Source organism: Megalobrama amblycephala, linkage group LG6 (genome assembly GCF_018812025.1).
Source record: "Megalobrama amblycephala isolate DHTTF-2021 linkage group LG6, ASM1881202v1, whole genome shotgun sequence".
NCBI classification, from domain to species: domain Eukaryota; kingdom Metazoa; phylum Chordata; class Actinopteri; order Cypriniformes; family Xenocyprididae; genus Megalobrama; species Megalobrama amblycephala.
The window spans coordinates 2,060,430-2,084,853 of record NC_063049.1 but is presented as its reverse complement, the minus strand read 5'-3'; the positions used below and the strand labels follow the sequence as shown (position 1 = coordinate 2,084,853).

At 38.6% G+C, this 24,424-nt stretch overlaps 2 protein-coding genes across 2 annotated transcripts; one reads left to right on the top strand and one right to left on the bottom strand.

Moving 5' to 3' along the window:
* Window positions 1-299: 299 nt before the first annotated feature.
* LOC125269660 (C-type mannose receptor 2-like) lies at window positions 300-23,808 on the bottom strand. Its single transcript, XM_048192593.1, has 7 exons — window positions 23,662-23,808; window positions 23,464-23,515; window positions 23,235-23,373; window positions 15,102-15,126; window positions 6,876-7,065; window positions 1,314-1,538; window positions 300-1,043 (listed from the first exon to the last, which is right to left on the bottom strand). The coding sequence occupies exons 2-7, from the start codon at window positions 23,498-23,500 to the stop codon at window positions 673-675; spliced, it is 987 nt and encodes a 328-aa protein (XP_048048550.1). The 5' UTR covers window positions 23,501-23,515; window positions 23,662-23,808; the 3' UTR covers window positions 300-672.
* LOC125269657 lies at window positions 8,834-12,180 on the top strand. The gene is made up of 2 exons (XM_048192591.1): window positions 8,834-9,266; window positions 9,365-12,180. The coding sequence occupies exons 1-2, from the start codon at window positions 8,987-8,989 to the stop codon at window positions 9,970-9,972; spliced, it is 888 nt and encodes a 295-aa protein (XP_048048548.1). The 5' UTR covers window positions 8,834-8,986; the 3' UTR covers window positions 9,973-12,180.
* Window positions 23,809-24,424: the final 616 nt, after the last annotated feature.

Here is a 24,424-nt window from a genome sequence, read left to right as displayed (position 1 = left end):
ACAGTTTCAATGAATTGAGCCTTGCTATTTGCGTTAATACTTCATCCACGTATTAAGGGTTCCTACTTCTTTAAAAGTGTGACCTCAACAGACCTCAAGAGAAAAGCAGAAGAAATCAAATCAGAAATCATTGAAAAGAAAACCGTGTCAAATTCAAGTTTTGCATATCTGTCATTTGAGTGGTCATTGTGACATTGAAAATCAGGAAATAATCAGAGGCGAGAATACTGACTGTGGATGAGTTTATTTGAGCTCATGTTCTGTTTCACATGTTTATCTGATGATTTTGATCAAATACAAGATATTTTATACCCAAACTTCACTTCAGCTTTTCTAAGAATAAACCAGATTTCATTCTGAGACACAAACAATATTATTCTGAAGAGCTGCTGCTCACAGATTCACATTCAACCAGTTACTGATATAGATAAGATTAGTGAAAACATAAAGAGACGTAACCACACCAGATATACAGAGAGATTTATAAAACACACTTAACATCTAAAGAATATTAAACATTAATGTTGAAACATTTTAAAAAGATCATATTATGCCATGATGATTAAAATTTAGCAGTTAGCAGATTCACTCAGAACTTACTAAAACAAATACAAGTAAATAAGAGAAAAAATGAAGAATGAAAACAGTTAACCTCAACATTCACATGTTTTTTCACTCATCATTTCTGCAGATGAAGTTGAGTTTGCGAGATTCAGGAAGGCTGATCCAGCGCTGATCTCCTCCAGACTGAACTGCTCCTTTTCTCTTCTCGAGGCGACAGTCTTCCGGTTCTACTCCGTTCCCTGGAGCCCAGTTCTGATAGCACACGATCTCTCCGCTCAACCAGAGCCACATGTTCATAAGGCAGTAATTGTGTAAACCCAACCACACCGCCTCAGTAGACGCCTGTTTAACCACATTCATCACACGACGCTGAATCTCTTCTGAATGAACCGAGACCAGATCCATATGATTCTGTCTGCAGTATCTCAGAGCTTCAGGCCACGTCAGATTCTCTTTGATCAGAATCAGATTATCTGGACACAAAACAAGAAAAACTAGAGAGGGACTGATCAAAAACAACATGCAGAACAAACACTGTGGAGGAATTTGTCATGTCAGACATGTAGTGTGAACTTTAAGATATCTGGAGGTGATGGATGGATTGTGTGTGTTTGTGAGGATCTGCTCACCTTCATGACACACAAAAGATTGTTGGTTGTTACAAGGGTAGTCATGCCATACTCCCCGAGCGTTCGGTTCAAACACTACACAGTTTTCATTACCTCCAAAATTATCAGGTTCATCAAATATCCAGTATCTGAATGAGGAGTTACTCTGATCTGACCACTGCCATGAGTCTCTGAACAGACCGATCCAGACATCACCAGATATGTGATTATCATTGATGAACTTCTGAAGCTGTTGATTCTCATTCTGGTTCCTCACACTGACCAGATCAGTGTGATTCTGTCTGCAGTAACTCTGAGCGTCTCTCCAGTTCTTCGTCTGATTGATAAAGACGAGTCCTGTGTTCACTTTAAGAACAACAAACAGATTCATGAATCAGTTCATTATTCTCACACAGCTTTACAGTTTGGTTGTAAACAGGAGCAGCAGCTGAAGCATCAGAAACACGTTGACTGATTTTGCTCATACAGCATTAAGTAACATTTGTGAATTTTCGTGATCATGATATAACTTTTTATTTCCACATTGTTTCCTAACACATTTTTCTAGAAAATTGGATTCAGACACAAAGAGCTGAATGAGAGAAACATCAAACAGATGAAGATATTACACTGCATATTAATATGTTCATTAACTAGTTCTTAAAAATATGTTTCTCTGTGCCTAGTTTCTGTGTCCTGTTTCCTGTGGCCAAGTTGTAGTTTTGTAGTTTTTTTCCTTTTTCATTAGTCTGCTCCAGCTGTGTCAGTTTGTCTTGTTTAGCTCATTAACCCTCTGTATAAATAGCCCTTTATTCTCTGGTTCTCTGTCGGTCGTTGTTTGATGTCATGCAGGTGTCTGTGTTTTCTTTGTTTTTTCTCCGCTTTATTTTGTTCCTGATTTATGTTATAATTGTTTGTTCATTAAATTCTCCCTGCATTTGTTTCTTCACCTCTGCCTGCCGTCTTTAACTCCCTGAGGTCTGAAAACGCGCCGGCGCGTTTTGCAGGTTTTTTTTCACATTGCAGCAAAACAGACTTAAAATACTCCGTCATTTCTTGTCATAGAGACATAAGTAATATATCAATTGAAACTATAGAATGTCTTCTTTTATTTGTGTACACTCAGAGTAAAAACACAATGTTGTGCTTTTTGTAAAATAAAGAAAACTAACATGATGCGTGATCTCTCCTCTCCCTCTGAACGAAGTCCAATCTGATAGTTCTCAGAAAATGAACTGTAACTTATGAATGCTGGGTTAAAAAAACCCAAGCTGGGTAAAATATGGACAAACCCAGCAGGTTGGGTTAAAGGGCACCTATTATGCCCTCTTTCACATGATGTAATATAAGTCTCTGGTATGGTCAAGTTTCAGCTTAAAATACCCCACAAATTTGCCCCTATTTGGGGGTGAGCAAAAACATGCCTTTTACTATATTAATATATTTCTGGCTAAAAAAATAAATCCAAAATTGGTTGAAAAAAAATGGCTGGGTAAAAACAACCCAATCCCTGGTTTTGTCCATATTTAACCCAGCAGTTTTTAGAGAGTAATGACAAAAAAAAAAAATGACACTTACGTCTAAGAAACGTTGAAATGTCAGGTTTTAAATCGTGCAAGTCAAATCGAAAACAAACATTCTGTGTTTATGTAATCTGTTGTTTGTCCGATAAATCTACAGAGACAGCCACGGGTGAACGTGATGATCTTTTTATTAACAGAGCTCGTGTCACACATACGACATCAGTAGTAGACATCATTAGTACATACGCCCCAGGGGGCGGGAGGACGTTCTTAAAGAACCCAACACATGTTTGAGGTGCAGCACATTAGAATACACAAATAACATTGTATTTCTGAACAGATCATTTATCACAATGATCTACATCCCCTTCCTTTAGCTGAAACCTCCTATCAAAGGGAAGACAACATATTTAACAATGAACGGTACTGGCATGACACTGACTTGATCAACGACCAAGAATATGAATGACTTCCATTATAACATTGTATCCATTGCAGTGAATAAATGAACGATAACAGATACAAATCTCAAGATGTTCTCTGCATAAAGAGACACATCAACAAAGAATGACACTGGCAGTATGGAAATGGCTATAATAAGCATTTAAACAAGCACTCAAAATAATAACCAAAGTGTCACTAAATATACCATTACTAGAACTCACTGTTCGTAGCTTGGATTAGGCTTGCAGATACGACCTGAACGTGTTTTGTAAGGTGCATTACTGACCTTAGTAGGAGACTGTACAATGTGCTTTGGCAGGTCAGTAGGAGTGGATTCTGGTTGTGGAAGGTGTATTTGTGGTGAGTGTTGTGCAGGGGGAGCAAAGTCCTGTGTATGTGTAGTGGTGTTTTGAGAGTCAATGTCCTCTGGGTTGAGCCGTGATGAAGGGGGCTCTGCAACAGGAAGGATGTGGCGTCGGTTCCTCCTGTATGTTCTCCCATTGCATTGGATAGTGTATGACCGAGGTTCTTTGTTCACCTCCTTTACCGTGCCAAGGTGGTCGTATCCTTTCGGGGTTTGCATTCTGACAACTTGTCCTTCTGCCAATGGTTGCAGCGGACGACTTGAGGCATCGTAGTACCGCTTTTGGGTCATTCTCTTATGACGGAGCTGTGCAGTGACCTGCTGGGCATGTTTGGGGGCTGGCTCTAATAGCCTAGAATTAACAGGAATGGCTGACCGTGTCTGTCGTGACAACAGGCGTTGTGCAGGGGAACCCAACGTTGGGTCTCGGGGAATGTTTCTCAGATTTAGGATATTGAGAAATACATCCGTCCCATCTCTATGAGATTTCTCCATCAGCTGTTTGGCACTGCGGACCGCTCTTTCTGCCAGGCTCTTTCTGCTCTTTCTGGGAACTCTGGACTACTGGTGACATGGATAAAGTCCCACTGTTTGGCAAAGTCTCTGAACCGCTGACTTGTGTACTGTCTAGTATTATCAGAAATGAGTGTGTGAGGTGTGCCATGCACAGAGAAGTGTCTCTTCAATTTCTTTATTACAGCTGGCGATGTTATGTCATGGAGGAGGTCTATCTCATACCAACCCGAGTATGAATCCACAAGCACCAGGTAGTTTTGGCCACGCCACTCAAACATATCTGTTGCCACAGTAGACCAAGGCAAGTCTGGAACTGGATATGGCTTTAATGGTTCTTTCGGTTGATGTGGCTTTGTGCTGTTGCAGACTGAGCATGTTAGGAGTTCTGCTGTGATATCAGCCGTCATCGTTGGCCAGAAAATTATACCTCTACCGCGTCTCTGTGTCTGTGAGTGTGCGAGACGCATACGCAACTGGTCTGCCCTCCTGCATGCAAGCAGCACCGAGCCCGAAACATGAGGCATCACAGGTTAGTGTAACCGGCTTCTTTACATCATGGTATGCTAAGACTGGTGGGGTGGACAAACATGACTTGAGGGTTTCAAATGCATTTTGGTGTTGCTGATACCAGCACAGAGTCTCTTTGTGTGTCAGCTTTCTGAGGGGTGCGGCAATGTCGCTGAAGTTTGGAATAAATTTCCCTAGATAATTTACCATTCCAAGAAAGCGCTGTAGTGCAGGAACATCCTTGGGGGCTGGCATCTCAGAGATTGCTTTTGTCTTGGAAGGATCAGCTTTCAGACCTTCACTTGTAAAAATGTGTCCCACATAGCTGACTTGATCCAGGCGAAATTTGCATTTAGCAGGGTTTAGCTTGAGTTTGACCTCACGTGCTCTGTTCAACACTCTTTGCAAATTAATGTCGTGTTCAGCAGTATTGCGACCTCCGACAATGATGTCATCAACAATAATCGCACAGGGATATCCTGAAAATAACTGCTCCATTGAGCGCTGGAACACTTAACAGAGCTTGTGTCACACATACGACATCACCCATAAAAGATAGCTCTCGCGCGTTCTTAGTACATACGCCCCAGGGGGCGGGAGGACGTTCTTAAAGAACCCAACACATGTTTGAGGTGCAGCACATTAGAATACACAAATAACATTGTATTTCTGAACAGATCATTTATCACAATGATCTACATAATCTGTATGAAAAGAGTGCCATGTCAGAAGTCTGTGATTCAGCTCATTATCCGCTAATGCGGCCACGCCCACGGAGCCAGCGCTATTCAGACGCAAATTCAGAGGCAATACATGCATTCATCGTCTCAATCGTGTATTTATTGTCTTGAAAAGTGTTTATTTGGATGTTAAAGCAATGGTTAGCGATCTCTAGAAGACATGCCATTAGTTCCTAGTTCCTTTTCTTCTTTATATGAATTTGTGGACTAAAGGTGTACAGAGAGCGCCCTCCGGCTGCAAGTATGAATTAAAAACACAGTATCCAGCACTCATAGTGATGACAATAAATATTATTTCTCAGTATAGAAAATTGACATAAATATATAAGAATCCATCAATATTTCTCCAAATGTGCATGCTTTTAAGCTAAAAGCCTATATGAAATGCCATAGAGGTAACATAATTGTTCAGACACTTTGCATCACAGAAATACATTATATTTTAAAGAATATAATAGAATACCATTATTTTAAATTGTAATAATATTTCACAGTATTGCTGTTTATGATGAGCTGAGACATTATTACAGAGGTTTTTTTTCACAGCCTACCTGACTGAAAGGCCTCATTAATATGCAAGTCATTTCAGATCATTACTATGTGATTCCTTTGTCTTCTCAGGTGTAAATGGCCCATTATTCATGCAGATTCACGCCCCCACGCATACTGTGTTTCTTGACAAAAAGTGTCTTACAAAAACTAAATCAATATATTGCTTTATATGAAGGAGTAGGCAGCATAATTTTTACATAATTCTGAAGCAAAAACTCTAGTCTACAATCTCCAATACCCAAAAGTCTTTTTTGGCCTTATTTCAATGACTTAAGTTTTTGTTTTTTTCAATAACCACGCATAAACATTATTCCTTCAAAAATACAAACATGTACATACATGTTCCTCACATATTATTGTAGCCTAGTTTGTGCTGAATACAGTGTAATGACACTTTTGTCATTAATATGTTTATGAACAACTGAAAAAAGCACAAATGTCAGGGCATGTCAAAACTTCTCCAGGCCCCAAATCAGCCTCAGACTCCAGAGGGTTAATTCCTCCATTCCGTGATATAATGATAATGTTAGTTTGTCTTGTTTCTTGTCTGAATGTTTTTTACGTTGTAATGGACAGTGTGTCTATGTGAGTTCACACAAAGTTCATCTAAGAATGATGTTCTTTCGGGTTTGTGTTGAGATTTTTGTTCTTTTATTCTCAGGACAAGAATTGTGTCCATAAATATCTCGATGGGCAAGTTGCTGTATGTCTTTATCTTGAAATTTATGCATTTCATTAGTTCATTACAATTTATGTTGGTCAAAACAATGGTTTGCTCATATTGAATTTATAATTTACAGTATAATGTTTGCTGGAAAATAATTCTCTAGGCTCTCTAATGTCAGATTCCCACAGTTATCAACAACTAAAGATCAGCATGTGTTCATTATTGGTTTACTTTTTTCAAGTTGAAAGTGGACAAATATCCACAGTCTCCCCTATATTTATGACCAGATTAAAAAGTACAACATTTAATATTAGATTAAAATTTTGTACAGTATATGGTGTCTCTTTTTGTTAATTCATGTTTGATGTCATTGTAGGGAGCTGAACTCACTGTTGTTAGATGAATTGCAGATGAAGGTCAGGGTGTTACTGCATGAATAATCATCCCACTGTCCATCTCTCATCATAGCACACTCTGTGCCATCAGGTTGTCCAGGAGCCCAGTTCAGATAGAGCGCAGGATCACCTGAAGACCACTGCCATTTATTGACACCCGTCTTCTGCAGCCCAATCCAGACATACTAGTAGAGTATCATATACACTGTGTCAGAATGATGATTTATGGCCCTAATTTATGACCCAAATTTCTGTGTGTTGTCAGTCAAGCTGACTGGACTGGGGGCTGTGAGCCTTGATTGGCAGGTCAGTGGTTGTCAATGGTTGTTTTTTATGGCTGAATTTATGGCTGTTGTCCCCTGATTGGCAGGTCAAGAGTGTCAATGAGATATAGGGTGAGTTGGATTTATAGTTAGATATATGGGTAAATTTATGGAGCCCAGATTTGGCATTTTTATGACATTTTGGTGAATCCTGGGTATCTGGCTCCTTTCAGTCTGTTGGGAGCTGATGGTGACCATGTTTTTCCTTTGATTGTGGGGTGAAAGTCATCCCAAGCAAATTTCACACCTTGGAGTGAAAATCAAGTGTTGTTTCATCTAAAATTATGACTCTGTAGAGAAGCAGTACAGAGCTCTCTCTTATCTTAAATCATGCTGAGGAAGCAAGATGTCTGCATTTTCATGTTTGCATTTTTAGATTGAGACCTCAGCAGGGAAGAGTATCAGAAGCTTAGTTTCTCTTATCAATTACCTGCTGTGATGCAGCCAGTATGTCTGTTAGAATGTGTTTTAATGTTTGTTAACATCAATGTTGCAGACGCAAGGTCTACTGATGTCTACTTATATCTATACAAAAATATCTTTTGCCCCCAGGAAAAGGAGAATCAATAAAATAACTTTTTATAAGCTTCCCTAAATACAATAGACAAATTGGATGTGTTATTTTAAAGGTTTTTGTTAAATCTCATCCTTTTAACAAAAAACAGTAAAACTTTCTAGGTAAATAATAGATGTACACGGTTTTATAATTATTAAAAATTGTAATGCATCGGATGAAGCTATGCAATTGTTTTTTTTTGTTTGTTTGTTTGTTTGTTTTTTTTGTTTGTTTTTTATCTTATTTTTATTTTGAAAAGCCGAAATAGTTTTATTCTTTAAATATTCCGGTGTTTTATTCTTTAAATAGGGGTTTCCGTAAGGTTCAATCCTTTTCCTCAGGGGTTTGTAAGGAGGTACCGAGATCTACCGAGCCCAGTTTTAACACGCCCAGTTTTCACACCTGACTGATTTACCTTAAAAACCTATAAAAACCATGGAGGCTGGAGGCCGGTTTTTCTGTAGTAGGCCGGTTTTTCTGTGCATTTGGCTAACACAATTTTACTTGCTTTTACTTTAGATTTGCTAAACGATTTTACTTGCTTTTACTTTAGATTTTCTAAACTCTCATCAAAAGGCTTTCCAGCATTCCATTTTTACCCTAAGGACGTATTTCTGAAAATGGAACCTTCTTCAAACGGTAACGGTCTATTTTCTAAGATTTGGTGTTTTTCTGATTTGGTGTTTTAATCATAAATAAAATAAATAAATAAAATGCATAAATAAAATTGTTTATGTAGTTCATGGCATCAATATGTGTTTGTTCACTAGGTGATATGACGTTCTGCGTACAGAACTTCCATTATGACAAGGCTGTGGATCAGCTTCTAGCTTTGAACGGTGTGGGTATGATGTTGTTATGATGTCAATTTTCAACTCTAAATAAATATTAAAACGTATATGGAGTGTGCTATAATTGTGATTTTAAAGTATTTTTCCCCCCTGCCCAATAGTGCGGCGCCCGGCGCCCTCAGGTTTCTGGGTCTGATCTGAGCCAAAATGAGCCAAAATCAACAACAATCTCCGCTTGGTAAGTTTTAGCTCATCGTTTTATTGTTTGTTATAACGTTTTTTTTTTTTTTTTTTTTTTTTTTTTTTAGCATGTTTGAGAAGTATTGTGAACACTGTTGGAAACAACGGTTCTGAAACGAAGGTTGGGAAGCATTTGAAAGTAAAGGCTCAAATTCACACTCCAACTGGGGATTCTGGAATATCTGATCCGATCGGTATGTGGGTCAATGTATTGGTGGATAATATATATATTGCAGGGATGCAAATGTTAAAAATTGAAAAAATCACTCATACAGAATTTCATTACCCCCAAGGACATATAAGGGACGCTGTTAGAGCCATACCACCACCCACTGCATTTGCTGATGATATCACCACGCGTGGTATTAAAAGGAAAGAGCCTGGGTCAGGATCAGTAGTACATAGTTCTGAAGAATCAGATGAAATATGTGTGATACCCAACACCCCTGAGCGAAAACGTCAAAGACAATCATGGGGTATGTATGTACAGAAAAATATAGATATATGCTAATGTTTTTCCTTTTCATGTTATTAGATTAATCCCGATACACTTATACAAATTATTTTTCCACAGAATCGTCCCCGGAAAATCGGGTGCCAAGCGTGGATAATGCAGATAATTGGGATGATGAGATGCTGCATGCATGGACCATTTCTGACTTTTCAGAGGCTTTACCAATTGAGTCTCAAACAGTAAAGAGTGGTTCAGAGAACGTCGCTCATGTGTCTGGTTCAGAACCGGATTCGGATTCGGATGCACTACCTTCCAACCAAGAGGCCTTCAAGAATGAGGGACAATCCTGTGTATGCCAGAGTAAGGATGTGATGCGGGGACAATTTCTTGCTTTTAGAGAAGAGAATGAACTATTACATCAGAAGACAAGAGCAGAAAATGAGATATTACGTCAACAAGTGAAAAGTCTCAAATCATCCGTTGAATTGTTGGTAAAAAATCAGAACATTGCGTCAGACCACAGACGAAGGGATAGACTGGAGTATGAACTCTTTAATCGGACTGTGACTACCGAGCTCCAGGGACAAAGAGCTGGTTTGAAAGAAGTTATTGCGTTACTAAGACGTCACGGTTCTATACAACAGCTCTTAAGAACTGATCAGGAATTAACTGTGGAGTTGATGAAGCAAATGGTTGAGAAGTTTATACCTCGGTTTGGTAAGTCCTGATTGATTTAATACAAATGTGGATTTACAAATGTTCATTATGTTTATGTTATGATTTTGTGCTATATTTTATGCATTATGCTTACGATGTGGTTTTAGGGTTTCATTTGTAGGATTATTTTTGTGTTCTGGTGTTTTGACACTTTCCAGCTTATTGTTGATTATTTAGTGTGTTTGTGCTAGTTGGTTGTGGATTTTAAATAATTTTGTGTTAAAAATGGCCACAAAACGTTGTCTGGAGTCAGATGATAGTGAACAAAGTCCAGCAGTGAGATTTAGGTGTGATAATGATTCACATCATCAGCAAAGCACAACAGAAACTATGCGTTATTTAATTCAAACAGTCGAAAATATGGATAGACCTAAATCTAGTACACAAGTATTGCTAGATTTGCTAAACACTGTACAATCAGTGGTGGTAAATCAAGAAGAAGAAACAGATTTTGATGTAGATCAATTTTTTAATCCTCCTCTGACCAACAATGCATCTAATGATTCGTCAAACACCAATTTTGATGTAGATCAATTTTTTAATTCTCCTCTGACCAACAATGTGTCTAATGATTTGGCAAACACAGATTTTGATTTGGCAAACACAGATTTTGATGTAGACCAATTTTTTAATTCTCCTCTGACCAACGATTTATCTAATGATTTGGCAAACACAGATTTTAATGTAGACCCATTTTTGAACTCTCCTCAGATAGGTGAGGGGTCAAGTCCCCCCCAGTACCATGCATTTGATCCAGCAGCACCAAACATGGGTCTTACGCAGGGTGAAATAGATTCTCTTGTGAGAGATGGCGGCATTGTGCATGAGTACACAGTGATCCCCAGAGCTCGATTCAACGGTTTGGAAATTCATAGGCTTATAAATCTGCGGCAGATATCTTCTACAGATTTAGCTGTCTACAGTACATTTTTACATGACCTATTGGCTGAAATTGTTTCATTTTCCAGATTATTAGCAGGTGATGGGGGGGTTATTAATATTACTTTGCGTGGGTCCAGTTTGACATCTGATGTTGATGCTCTTTTGTCACCTCAAAATAATTACGATCCAGATCTCTTTATTAATCAGCTTGAAAAGATATTGCAAAGTAACTCTGATGTAACTGTCGATGAGGCTTTGGATTTGAGAGTGTCGATAGCAATGTGTAAAAATGGTGGTGCTCGTCGAAAGATGCGTGACCTCTTACATAACCAAGTAATCAGTAAAAACAGGATGAATTTATTCTGCCCAACAAACATTACAAATAATCTATGTTTTACAATTTGTCTCGCTCATTTTCTAAACCCAGAGAAACCACACACAGAGTTAGAGGCTGTAGCAGCATCTATACAGAAGTCAGCTGGTTTCACAGATCAGCATAAAATAAGTTTTAATGACATTTCATGTTTTGAGCGCATGCTGAATATCAAAATTGTTACTTTCCATCGCCCAAATGCAAGAATGTTGGAGAAGTATACAACCACGGACGACCCGCATCCAAAAACTGTGTTTTTATATCTGCATGATTCGCATTACTATTTGATAAAAAACCTAAAAGCGTTTTTAGGCGTGCCATATGTATGTGTGTTTTGTTACCAAGGGTATACTTGTCGCAGAGATCACAAATGCAAATTTGTTTGTGATGTGTGCAATTACCCAGACTGTCACACACACCCCAAAAAGATAAAACACTGTGGCGATTGCTTGCGATACTGTACATCCGATTATTGTTTTGAAATGCATAAACATCCCGCCCCTGGTGAGGAATATGCACAGTGCACTGTCACCAAATTCTGCCCCCGATGTAATAGACGTTATCACGTCAGTGGGGCCAATCCGAAACCACATAAATGCGCAGCTGAACATTGTGTCCAGTGTGGTGAGAGTTTGGTTACCGATGGGGAGCATCAGTGCTTTATTCAACCGATCAAACCAGAGAAACCAAATGATCGCTACATTTTTTATGACTTTGAAACAAGACATGAAAATAATACCCACATTGCAAATTTTGTCTGTGCAGTCACGTTTAACGGTGAGGAATTTGTGGCAGAGGGCCCAGATTGTGTCGAACGTCTCATTAAAAAGTTCAGACAGCCTTTTTATAGTAATTTCACATGGATTGCGCATAATGCGTCCGGATTTGATAATTTTATACTTTTGGAATATTTCACTAGAATGGGGATCACTCCTAAAATTATAATGCAGGGCTGTCGGTTGATTTTAATGTATGACAGCGCATTTAAACAGAGGTTTATCGATAGTTATGCATTCATTCCTATGCGTTTGGCCAAAACACCTGCCGCTTTTAATCTGACTAACAGTGAGAAGGGATATTACCTATTACCTGTTATCTGTTTAACCGTGCAGAAAATGATGACTACATTGGCCCCTACCCAGAAAAACATTTTTATGGTTATTCGACAATGTCAACACAGGAGATGTTGAAGTTTGATGATTGGTACAATGGGCTCTCTGACGCAGTTTTGGATTTTAAGAAGGAGCTAGAAATGTACTGTAAGAACGATGTTTATTTGCTACGAGAAGCGTGTATGAAATATCGTAACGAGTTCATCCTCTGCACTGATCTGGACCCGTTTAATTACACCACTCTCGCGGGTTGTGCAATGGCTTTATATAAGACCCATTTCCTACCAAAAGATACAATTGCGCTGACACATGACAAGGCGTACACCAATCAAAACAAAACATATTCAAATGTTTCAATTGAATGGCTAGAATATTTGCAAAAATCACACTCCAATGGTATTCAGCATGCTCTAAACCATGGTGAGGTATCGTTTGGTAAATATTATGTCGATGGATTTTATGATGATGGCACTGTGAAAAAAGCATTCGAATTTCTCGGTTGTTTTTTTCATGGATGTGAACGTTGTTATAACCCGAATGATTTAAATCCCTTATCAAAAGTGCCTTATGGCGTCCTCAGAAGACAGGTTGATGACAAGTTTGAAATTTTGGAGCATGCATATAATCTTCAAATTCATTTTGTTTGGGAGTGTGATTGGGTGCTTTCCAAACAGACTGATGCTGATGTGATGGATTTCATGTCCACTTACACACACACAGAGAGGCTGAAACCACGCGATGCACTTTTTGGAGGAAGAACGAATGCCTACAAGGTGTACCACAAAGTCAGTGAGGGTGAACGCGTGTCTTACCTAGACTTCACTTCGCTCTATCCGTTTGTTCAGGCGCGAAAAAGCTACCCCGTAGGTCATCCACAAATAATTCTTAAGGATTTTCAAAATCTTGAAGATTATTATGGTATAATAAAGGCAACCGTCGTGCCACCACGAAACCTGCTTCACCCCGTACTACCATTCAGATGCTCCGGAAAATTAATGTTTCCTCTTTGTCGACGTTGCGCTGAACAACAGAATCAGACCACGCCGTGTACACACTCGGATGATGAAAGAGCTTTAACAGGCACATGGGTCAGTATAGAGCTTTTAAAAGCTGTTGAAAAAGGCTATGTCGTAGTAAAACTGCATGAGGTTTGGCATTTTTCGCAAAGTTCAGAAACGTTATTCTGCGATTATGTTAAAACTTTTTTGCAACTCAAACAGGAAAGTTCTGGATTCCCAAAAAATGTTGTGACAGAGATGGATAAAGAATCTTATGTCAGAGAATACTTTGAAAAAGAAGGGATTAGACTAAATCAGGATAAGATTGAGGTTAATCTTGCACGTAGGTCTATAAACAAGCTACTTTTGAACTCTTTATGGGGCCGCTTCTGTTTACGCCAGAATCTGCCTCATTCAGAATTGATTTCAGAGCCTGAACAGTTTGCCCAACACATTTTTGGTCGGGGGTATGATATTAAGTATTTCACATTTTTATCCGACTCTGTTGCACTAGTTCAGTGGGCTTATGCTGAAGGAAAAGGTGGTCAGAGTTGTGATGTAAACGTCTTTATCGGTGCTTTTACAACTGCGCATGCCCGGTTAGAATTGTATGATGTTATGGATAAACTGGGTGACAGATTGCTTTACACAGATACGGACAGCCTTCTGTTCACATCAAAAGATGGTGATTGGGAACCCCCGCTAGGGCCCTTTCTTGGCGATCTTACGAATGAACTTGATTATGATGATTACATTGTAGAGTTTTGTTCAAGTGGTCCAAAAAGTTATGGCTTTAAAACGGCTAATGGTAAGACAAGCATGAAAGCCAAAGGTATCACGTTAAATTCTGTAAACTCTCAAATCGTCAAATTAGACTCACTGATTGAGCTTGTTGGTCAGTATGTGAGGGGGGATGGTTGTGATAATTATATTCTTGCACAAACCGACGGTATCGTAAGGAACAAAAAGCGATTCACACTACATAACAAGACATTTGCAAAAAAATTCAAAGTCGTTTACAACAAACGCGTTCTGCTACCTGACTTTACCACACTACCATATGGCTACTGACAACGTTTTTGGATACCAAGGTGTGCGAGACACAGATGGTTTTGATTTCAGATTACAATTTCCATTCAGTTGTGTTTTATGTGGACCTTCTAACTCTGGAAAAACGTTTTTTGTAAAAATGTTATTAGAAAATGCTAAAAGTGTGTTTTCTAAAAAGATTGAAAATATAGTCTTCATGTTTGACTGTTGGCAGGGTTTGTATGATGAATTGTTGGCATTGTATGATATTAAATTTATTGAAGGAATCCCGCAGAACCTGAATGATGTTCATCTTTTTCCTCCCAATAAGACACACTTATTAATAATTGATGACCTTATGAATGATGCATGTAACAACATACAGATTGAACGTTTATTTACTAATTATGTGCATCATAAGCATATAAGTTGCCTCTTTATGCTCCAGAACCTCTTTTGTAAAGGAAAATCCAGTAGAACCATCAGTTTGAACACAAGTTATTTGGTGTTGTTTAAAAACCCCAGAGACAATACCCAAATTAATGTGCTAGCACGCCAGATGTATCCCAGAAACAGCAAATTTTTTATGGAATGTTATCAAGATGCTACCAGCATTCCTTTCGGCTACCTTTTGGTTGACTTTAAAGCAGCAACCCCAGACCATTATCGTCTCAGAACGAGTTTACTCTCAAAACACCCTGTTGTATACATTCAGAAAAGAAAACACTAAGACTCTTGGATGTTACAATGTCTGCAAGACTTTTAAGGAACCTCCCAGTTTTAAAGTTGTTATTAAAAGCAACACCCAAACAAAGGCGTGCTATTTTAGAGTCAGCAGCAGACGAACTCATCGTTGCATTGTGTGAACTAGCTCTTAATGTTCTCCATGGTAATATTCCACTTACACCACAGCAATATCAGAGGCTGAAGAGAAGAAAAACCAACATCAAAATTGTTGCAGATAAGAAGGTTGGTGTTAGAAGGAAAAGACAGCTAATCAATCAACAAGGAGGATTTCTATTACCACTTTTAAGTGTTGCAATACCATTCATAACAAGCTTGGTTAGCTCTAAATAAGGTCTGGCGATGGAGTATGCTGAGAAGATGTTTTTAGTTCCACAACATCAGCTGGATAAATTGAAACCCTCTAACACACGCGAGTCTATACAAGACCTCGTGGAAAATGACCTAGACATTTCTATAAAAAACATCCTGTACAGTTCTGATCTAAATCCCGATGAAAAAGCAAAAATGTACACAGCTGTTTTGCAAAGGTTTCTAACAATAGCTAGACAAGGGGATAAGGAGTTTGGTACATTAAAACTAAGTTTTCCACAGCCTGATCACGTTGAAAAAGAAGACCCACCCAGGGCAGTTAGTGAGCCTCTTCATGACTTTTTAGATAATGTTTCAGAAGAAATATTAAAGAATGTTCCACAGAGGAGTGTGAAAAATGTTCGATACATTTTAGAAAAAATGTCTAAAGCTAAAACTGTTTCTTCATGGACTGACACGGGTGAGTTTGTGTTTAAAGGGCGCACGATCCCTGGTTCACACATGTTTGATTTAATTAAAAACATCACAGCTCCACATAAGATTGCAGATGAACGGAGACCGGATGGATGGAACGAGTTTCTGGAAGCTTTTGCTGGTTTAAATTTACCACACTCTGTGGTACCAAATCATCGGGTCAGACGTGCAATTAACTCTTTCAAAACCAAAACGACACCATCTGTAACTAATTCATCTAAGAAGAATAAAAAACAGAAAGTGTGTTCTAGTACACCATCACCATCTGTATTCAAATCACCCAAGCCTGAACATGGACAGTGGTTAACTTTTTAATCTGTGAGTTCTGTACACATGTATAATTTGTTTTATCATTATTAAAATGTATTGTTGAAATAATGTGTATAATAAAAAAGAGACAATGCAGGAAATTAAAATTGTTTTTGTTTGTTTTTATTAAAAGAAATTAAGCATGAGACATAAACATTGCACCTGTTTGTACACACTGAACACATTTGAAAACATTTCCATTACATGGGGATCGCTTTAGTTTTTTCACAAAAGCTGACACCATTTTGTCATTTTTAATACAATCATGAGTATACAATTTCAACACATAATCATAATCAAACCCTTTTGCCATGTTGTAGAGGAAAAATATACAGTGCTGTCCACATGTGTCTGATGAAAAGTCTTGGACTTGGACAGTTGAATGTTGGACCTCTTTAGAATTCCGAGTTAAAAAGTTTTTGATGAATACTGGAAAACGATGATGATCCGGCTTGTTTCCAAAGCTGTCAAAAAAACAACCAACACCATCTTCATTTATGTAGATGGCTAGCCAATGCTGACCTGGAAGCCCCGATATATCCGTATTTATAATAACTGCTGATGGTAGTTTTCTTAGAGGTGTTTTTGGCAGATAATCACATGGAAGGACACCAAGAAAATGTAGATTGCACGAAACCTTATCCATGATAGAGGTAAGCTGTACAGTGTTCATTTTATGTATTAATAGTAATCAACCAGAACCTGTCGACGATTTGAAACTTCAATTAGACTGTCAAAGACAGAGTAAATTAATAAAGTAACAGTACGGGGTAGAGGTTGTCTAAAACGGGCTTCTAGTCTAATATTTCCACTCTTGATAAGTGACAAATGCTGACTGCACTCCTCATCCGGTGTGAAGTTAAAGGCGTACAGTGTATACCCATGCAGAAATTCTTCTCGATCAATAGACAGAGGCTGGTTTTTAAGATGTCTTCCAGAAGCCAATGCTAACTGGTAAAACTCACGCACTGCAGAACCGTTTTCATATTCAGGTTGCAAAGGTTTTGCGGGGTACTGTTGCCCATCCACATAAACTGCTAGAAATTCAAGGTCATAATTTTTAAACGCGAACGGGTTTTTATTATATGATCCTGTAAATGCATCATTATCAACCATCGCTATAACCATAGATTTTGGCAGTGTGCCTAAGAACAAGTTTTCTTGATTACAGACACGCGAACCTGCAGGTATTGAGAATGTCTTCATACACACACGGTCCACAGGGTATTTTGCTGTTGTTGTAAGCAGCGCTTGAGCATGACCCAACCTCACAGCAGGTGCCACGGACACTTTTTTCACAAACAGTGATGCAGACAATATGCTTAGTTTATAAGGTGTACCGTTGTTCCTCATTAAACAGAACTCATCTTTACCTCTGGTCAGACGAACTTTAAGATCTAGACCAGGAATTAGAAGTTTTGACTGAAAAAATATATCGTTATGTACCGGAGCTAACAGCTCGACTATATTACTAGCATTGGTAAAGGCTGCTCTCTTTGTCAGGCCGCGATTTTCCCCAGCGGGGTCTGCGACATCCATTTGTCCTGCTGTGTCTTTGTAAAAGAGCCCTGCAGAGAAATTTGTTTCAAGCGTGTCTTTACCATAATTGGTAAGACAATCTATTATGCAGCGATACGGGTATGTACTTGAACTCTGTGATATAAGACGATCCCCAAGCGATACATCCACTTGTGAAAATATTGTAGCCCCAGGGTAGTTAATAAGACCGACCGGATCCCCATCTGCGATATCAGTGCCATCAGGATTGGTAAGCTTGACCCGCAAAAACAGAAGTGTATTGTTTAGGTCAATGTAATCCTCACCAGCCCCCGCAATAAAAAACTCTAAAGGTGTTGTATCCGATATTGCTGATAACGGGGGGACTTCAATATAAGTATTTCTTTCAAGTGACATTTGGGTGGGTGGTACGGTGAAAAGATCCAGCTCAGTTTTTAAACATTCTTGTGACATGTTATGTATTACCGCCATATTTTTAAAATATTGTATTAACAGCTCTCTTTGCTCTTTTTGACCCAGTACGCTTGGCTGTCTCCTTACGCTTGCGTTTTACAACTGGTGTTTTTTTCTGAGCACATTTTGTTTTCTTCTGTGTTTGGCCACTCCTCCGTACCCCTGGCGGCCTGGAACCTCTTTTGCGAGCCATCACCATTAACCTGGATCCATCTTGAGTACCATCGTTGTTAAAAGATCGTGATAATGTATTGCTAACAACATCGGTTAATATATTTTTCGCCGCTGATTTAAGATGTGGTTTCGCTATGCTAAATCCACGCTTTAGCAAAGGTATTGCCATTCTAAAAAGCCCACGAAAAAGGCCACCAACCCCCGATCCATACATAACTCCGCCCCCTACATAGCCGGGGAGGCCGCCACCAGCTTGATTCTGGTAATACGTCACGTAACGTATCGGGTCAGCGTTATGATTGGTGTGATAAATCATTTTTATTTTTTTCTCTCCTAAGCGTTTATTAAAAAACACACTGTTTCACAGGTCTGAAGTGGAGTTTAGCAGTCACCTTCCCGTAACTAAAACGTATGTCCTGATTTCGATCGTCTTTCACCTGTATACATATCTCGGTGATGGAGGATTTATTAACCGGGACGTAATGTGGTCTGTCGTATCGAACACTAACAATTTTGTTATTCTCACCATCTATATGTACACACCTTAGTAGTGGGACGTGGTGGTCTCCAACTGACTGATATTCTATTATATCCGTATATATATATATATATATATATATATATATATATATATATATATATATATATATATATATATAGTGTAGAATCCTCCATTTATATCTGCTTGATGAGGTGCATACGTCACAGATTTGTACCCAATACTGTGGTTTTCAACAGGTTGATCATTAGTTTCTATTGCGACCCCTGGTTTTAATCCTAAAATAACGGCCAACTTTCCGTAAAATGTGAGCGATGTCTTCGGTGGACCTTTCAGAAACACTTTGTTTTTAACATGGTCAAAACCAAAACTCACATGTGGTGGTAGATTCGCATTGATCTCCCTGATCAAAAAAACAATGTCGTCATAATATCCAGCTTTTAACCTGTGTAGTACATTTGATATCTTTTTATCCCTGATGATGAAGATCTCAATCTGTTTACCTTCAGCGGTGTATTCGGGGGTGTGATCCTCACTATTTGCACCTGTTGTTGTTGTTTCCCCATAGTTGAAGATGAAAGCTGCATCTTCCTCATTAAAGGTGTACCAACTTCTAGGATATTCAAATTCGATCAAACCAACTTCCCATTCACCTTTTAGGTTTATAGTTCTTGCTAATCTGGTTGTATAGCTAGATATGGTATTTTCTGGATAAGCAGTTAACGAAGCGTTGCAGGGGAGCGTGACATAAAATCCACCCTCAGCCATGACCGGTTTTTACACTAATGCATTCATGTTATGCAGGATTTTGTTTTTATGGTACTTGTACATCAACCAGCTCTTTCTGATCAACCCACGATGCAAATTTTGCAGGCCATCCGAGCCATTGTACCAGCAGCATTGTTTTACGCCCCTTCTTCTTCTTATCTAAAATTTTTTCCACTTTAAATGTCTTGTCATCTTTCACAAATATTTTTTGTAATTCCTCTGCATAAAAAACCCCATCGATGACATCGCCGTCATAATCACACAATCTGTAGACAGGCGGGTTACGGGGGATGCATGCTGTTACTGTGAAAAATTCCTGTGTGTAGTTTTCCTCATACCCTTTTGTGAACGGACCTCTTACTTTAGAAATTCTGACAACATCACCAATTTTATATTTAAATTTGGGGGCCACACAGCGAACACCGCTAGCCCCATATAGATTATGAAACACCACAGATTCATTCTCTTTGTTCACATCGATTGGCCTCATCTTAATACTTCTATGGTAGCTAGTGTTATATCCATCTGTTATGTCTTGAAGAATGTCGATGTAGCGTTTGGAGTTTATAGCTGTTAAATACCGCCACATTCTACCCTTTAACGTTCTATTAAACCTCTCAACAACACATGCTTTTAATTCAGTGGCTGGTGTAAAATGTATAATGTTATATTTTTTCATTAGATTTTGAAAGTGTTTATTGTGGAATTCCTTCCCTTTATCGGTCTGTAATCGCAATGGTTTTCGTCCATCATTCAATATGGATTCAAAAGCTTTAGTCACTTCACGCCCGCTCTTGTTTTTTAAAACACGCGTCCATGCATATTTACTAAACAGGTCGATACATGTCAAGAGAAAATTATTGTTGTCATTTTCTTTGGAATATGCTGACATATCAACAAGATCAGCCTGAAATTGAAAATCAATGCCGAAGACAAAGACACGATTCCTTTTGTATTTCACAGGTGCTGTTCTGTGCAGCGTGTAAGCATCTTCACCAGCGAGCCAGTCCGACACTTGTTTGTCGGATAAACGAACACCTGTTTCTTTTAAAACAGCATCTTTTAAACGTTTTTTACCCCCTAAAGAACCAGGGTTAGAAGGTGTGTAATAAATATTTTTTATTTCTTCTTCGGACATATTGTTGCTTCAGTCTCCACAAAAGAATAACTCAGATAATATACATGTTCTGGCTTTTTATTTTCAGTAAAAGAGAGTACAATAACCTCATACATCATCCAGGTACTGTAAAAATTTTATACACATCACAAAGTTTTTCTCAAGAATGTATTCAATTAAAGTTTCAACAATTTCACATACATCAGTTTGGTCTTTTTTTGACACAGTGATTACACACAAATCAGTCACATAAGTACACAAACACAATATGTCAGCAATTCTAATACAGCCCCCACATTCAGTCACCAGGTCTAGTATTTTTCTAATTGTTGCACAAATTGGCTCACCTTTATTAATACACATATGCATTATATCAGTCCACTCATTAGACATGCCTCTTACACCAGACATTTGGTTCTTGAGGTTTGTTAAACGTTTGGGGTCTACATCACATCCATTTACAGCAACAGGCACATCAACACAGTCATTAATGGTCTTATACAACAAGTTTGTCAACTCGCATCTAATACGGCGTTTAAGTAAACATTTTGCCAGCCCCATTGCACATGTATTCCCCATTTCAGTATCACAGTCAGACAACTTGTGCGGACCCCTTCCAGTTGTCCACGGCGTCATAGACAATCTGTTCGCTGCTGACATCCACAACTTTCTCTCTGACTTCACGAAGTTTTTCCACGATGTAAACTTCGTCACGCAGTTCATGCAAAATAGTATCCACTGACCCCTGGATCCTTTGGGGATGAATTCTTAAACCACACCGGCTCAGTGCCTGAGCTATGATGTGTTTGAGTCCTGGTTTAATTAGATTATGAGTCAGCTCCTCAAAGTATGTGTCAAAGAAATAGGCATCAGGTTCAAACAAACAGGAATGTCTAATCTGACTCGGGTGCTGCTCCTCACAACCCAAGCAAATCTGTTTTAGTTTTTTGTTGATGAGATGTTCCAGGAGGACCACAACAGTTGCTTTTATGATTCTGAACCCATCAGACCGAATAATTCCGTCTGTGTCGTCAACCCCACCATAGGCTGCAGCTCCAGCTACTGCTCCTGTATTCCCGTACGGTGTTGTAAGGAAAGTCAGGTTGTGATACCCTAGATCCATGCAAAATTTATCCAGCCAGTTGTTGTCACAAGTTTGTGGGTGGGACTCCTGCGATATAGCACTATCATTAGACATTGTTATGTCATAACTTTGTGGGTGGGGTTCAAATGGCATAGCGTTATCGTCAGGCATCGCTGGTCCAGTCTCAGAGGTGCTGGTGCAGCAGTAGTTAGATCCAGTTTCTTGAGACATGCTGAATGAATGTAGTGAGTGTACCAATCTTGCAGATGTTTTAATGTTTGTAGTAAGTGGGTGGACTTAAGAGGCGATCTTCTTGGATGGTAACGCCCTGCTCAGGATGAAACAATTTCACCTTTACACTGTTGTAGCGATCGTACATATCACACCATCTGAACATCTTGTTAATACAGCTAAAAACATTGTCAAACAGACAAATATCTTTCCACTGAAACAAAAATTTCATGTCATAGCATACGTGATGCTCGGTCTCAGGGATAGGCCATGCACGTTCGCAGAGTTTTGTCTTTTCGTTGGAGCAAAATATATAGACACAATCATCTGGTAGCTTTTTACTATGATCACCGACCACGCGAAATCTCGTGTCAGGACTCACACCATCCCACTCTGCGATGTACAACGGTTCGTCGCCACAGTCATTCAGATCTCTCCAAACGTAGTTGAAAAAAATAAACCAGTCTTTCGCAGGGAAAATCAGACACGGCTCCTGTGATGTAAATTCATCTCCAACATCCACAGCGTAGAGTTTTACAACCCGCATCACTTTGTCAAACACATAGCGCCCGACGCGTCCACCAGACATTGAGAAATCACGTTTCACAAATTTCATATCTTCATGAAGAAACTTCGTCAAACTGACACTTTGTTTCTTCTTTGGTGCAAAAGTCAACTTTTCACCCATTTCAACAGGGCCTCTTGTTGGTGAAATACACATCACTTTTCTTGTAGTTTTAGGGGTGCTTGGACTACCCATTGTAACAGATGACTTGCAGAATCTCCTCTGTGTTCAACAAAATGTAGCCCATAAACCTTATTTAAATAACGGGACCAGGATTCACCAAAATGTCATAAAAATGCCGATCTGGGGTAAGATACAACCTCCATAAATTTACCCATATATCTAACTATAAATCCAACTTACACTATATCTCATTGACACTCTTGACCTGCCAATCAGGGGACAACAGCCATAAATTCAGCCATAAAAAACAACCATTGACAACCACTGACCTGCCAATCAAGGCTCACAGCCCCCATAAAACATATTTGACATCCACTGTCCAGTCAGCTTGACTGACAACACACAGAAATTTGGGTCATAAATTAGGGCCATAAATCATCATTCTGACACAGTGTATATGATACTCTACTCATACTGAACACCTCCAACATTCACACTCATCTTCAGCTCGTTCATGTCGTTCATGTTGTCAACGGTGGCCAGATCTGTGTAATTCTCTCTGCAGTATCTCTGAGCTTCAGTCCAGGTCTTCCTCACGTTTATAAAGTGATACTGACGCTGAACACATTCAGATACGGAGCAGAGAGCTGTGAAAGAGAGGGTTTGATTTAATGCTTTTCATAAGACTCAAACCTGATGAAACTATAAACCATAAATAAAACAACAAACACACTCACCAATGAGAAGAAGAATGAAATATAGAGTTTGGTCCATTTCTGAAGAAGAAATCTGAGAATAGAGTGTAGATGTAATAAAAGTTAAACATAAAAGTATGAAAAATATACTAATTTAGCAGCTTAACTCGATTCACAATCATTAAGATCATATTAACATCTCAAAGTCTAATTGTGGTTAAAGAATGAAGTTGTTCTTACTTTAGAGGTTGTGTGTTTCTGTCCTGAGTCTGATGTTTCTGTCCGTCTTTAAACAAAGTGATTATTATATCTGCTCTCATTCAGTACATCACATCATTTGTTTATTTCACTCTTAAAAAAACACAAATAAACAAAAACCTTTTTTATTTTTCTCTTTCTCATTTGTGTGTCCACGTCATTTCTCATGTTTTCTTGTTGATTGTTGCTCTATTTCTTTGGAAGTGTGTTAATTTGAATGCGCTAGAGAGTTTGTACATATATTGTATTTGCATAGTGGTTTCACAGAAAAAATCCACCTCAGCATTTGCATTTTATTTTTACTTATCATTTGTTTCCATGTTCTTTCAGCTTTGTTACTGTCAGTAACTAATAGCATGTTTCTGCACAACACAATATTTAAGATGCACTCTGTGTCTGCATTAATACAATATCTCTTCATTGTATCATGAGTGCTGTATAAAGAAAATATAATGGCCAACAAACAAAATGTACAAAAAAGACTACAGCAACAGCACATCAACTCTTTAATAATGGAAATCAGCAGCACAGAGAACATCTTAATCTCACTATGTACACAGTGCCGTCGCTCCCTCCTGATGTGACGTCACTAGAGTAAAAGATTCTTTCATTTGATTTCAGTGCAATTTTAACTTCTTTCTCTCTTAAACCTCTTACTCTTTAATTTCTTTTTCTGTCTTTTATGCCAGTGTTCACTGATTGACATGTAAATGATGACATAGATGATGTTCAAACAGTGAATTCA

What these genes read in the sequence shown, in the direction of transcription:
- LOC125269657 (XM_048192591.1), top strand. Translation starts at nt 8,987, where the DNA reads ATGTGGGTCAATGTATTGGTGGATAATATATATATTGCAGGGATGCAA. An exon ending in ACGTCAAAGACAATCATGGG is followed by an intron (nt 9,267 to 9,364) that starts GTATGTATGTAC and finishes ATTTTTCCACAG; the next exon opens with AATCGTCCCCGGAAAATCGG.
- LOC125269660 (XM_048192593.1), bottom strand. Translation starts at nt 23,500, where the DNA reads ATGGACCAAACTCTATATTTCATTCTTCTTCTCATTG. An exon ending in TTAAAAGTCTTGCAGACATT is followed by an intron (nt 7,066 to 15,101) that starts GTAACATCCAAG and finishes ATACTCTACTAG; the next exon opens with TATGTCTGGATTGGGCTGCA. An exon ending in CTGCAATTCATCTAACAACA is followed by an intron (nt 1,539 to 6,875) that starts GTGAGTTCAGCT and finishes TTGTTCTTAAAG; the next exon opens with TGAACACAGGACTCGTCTTT.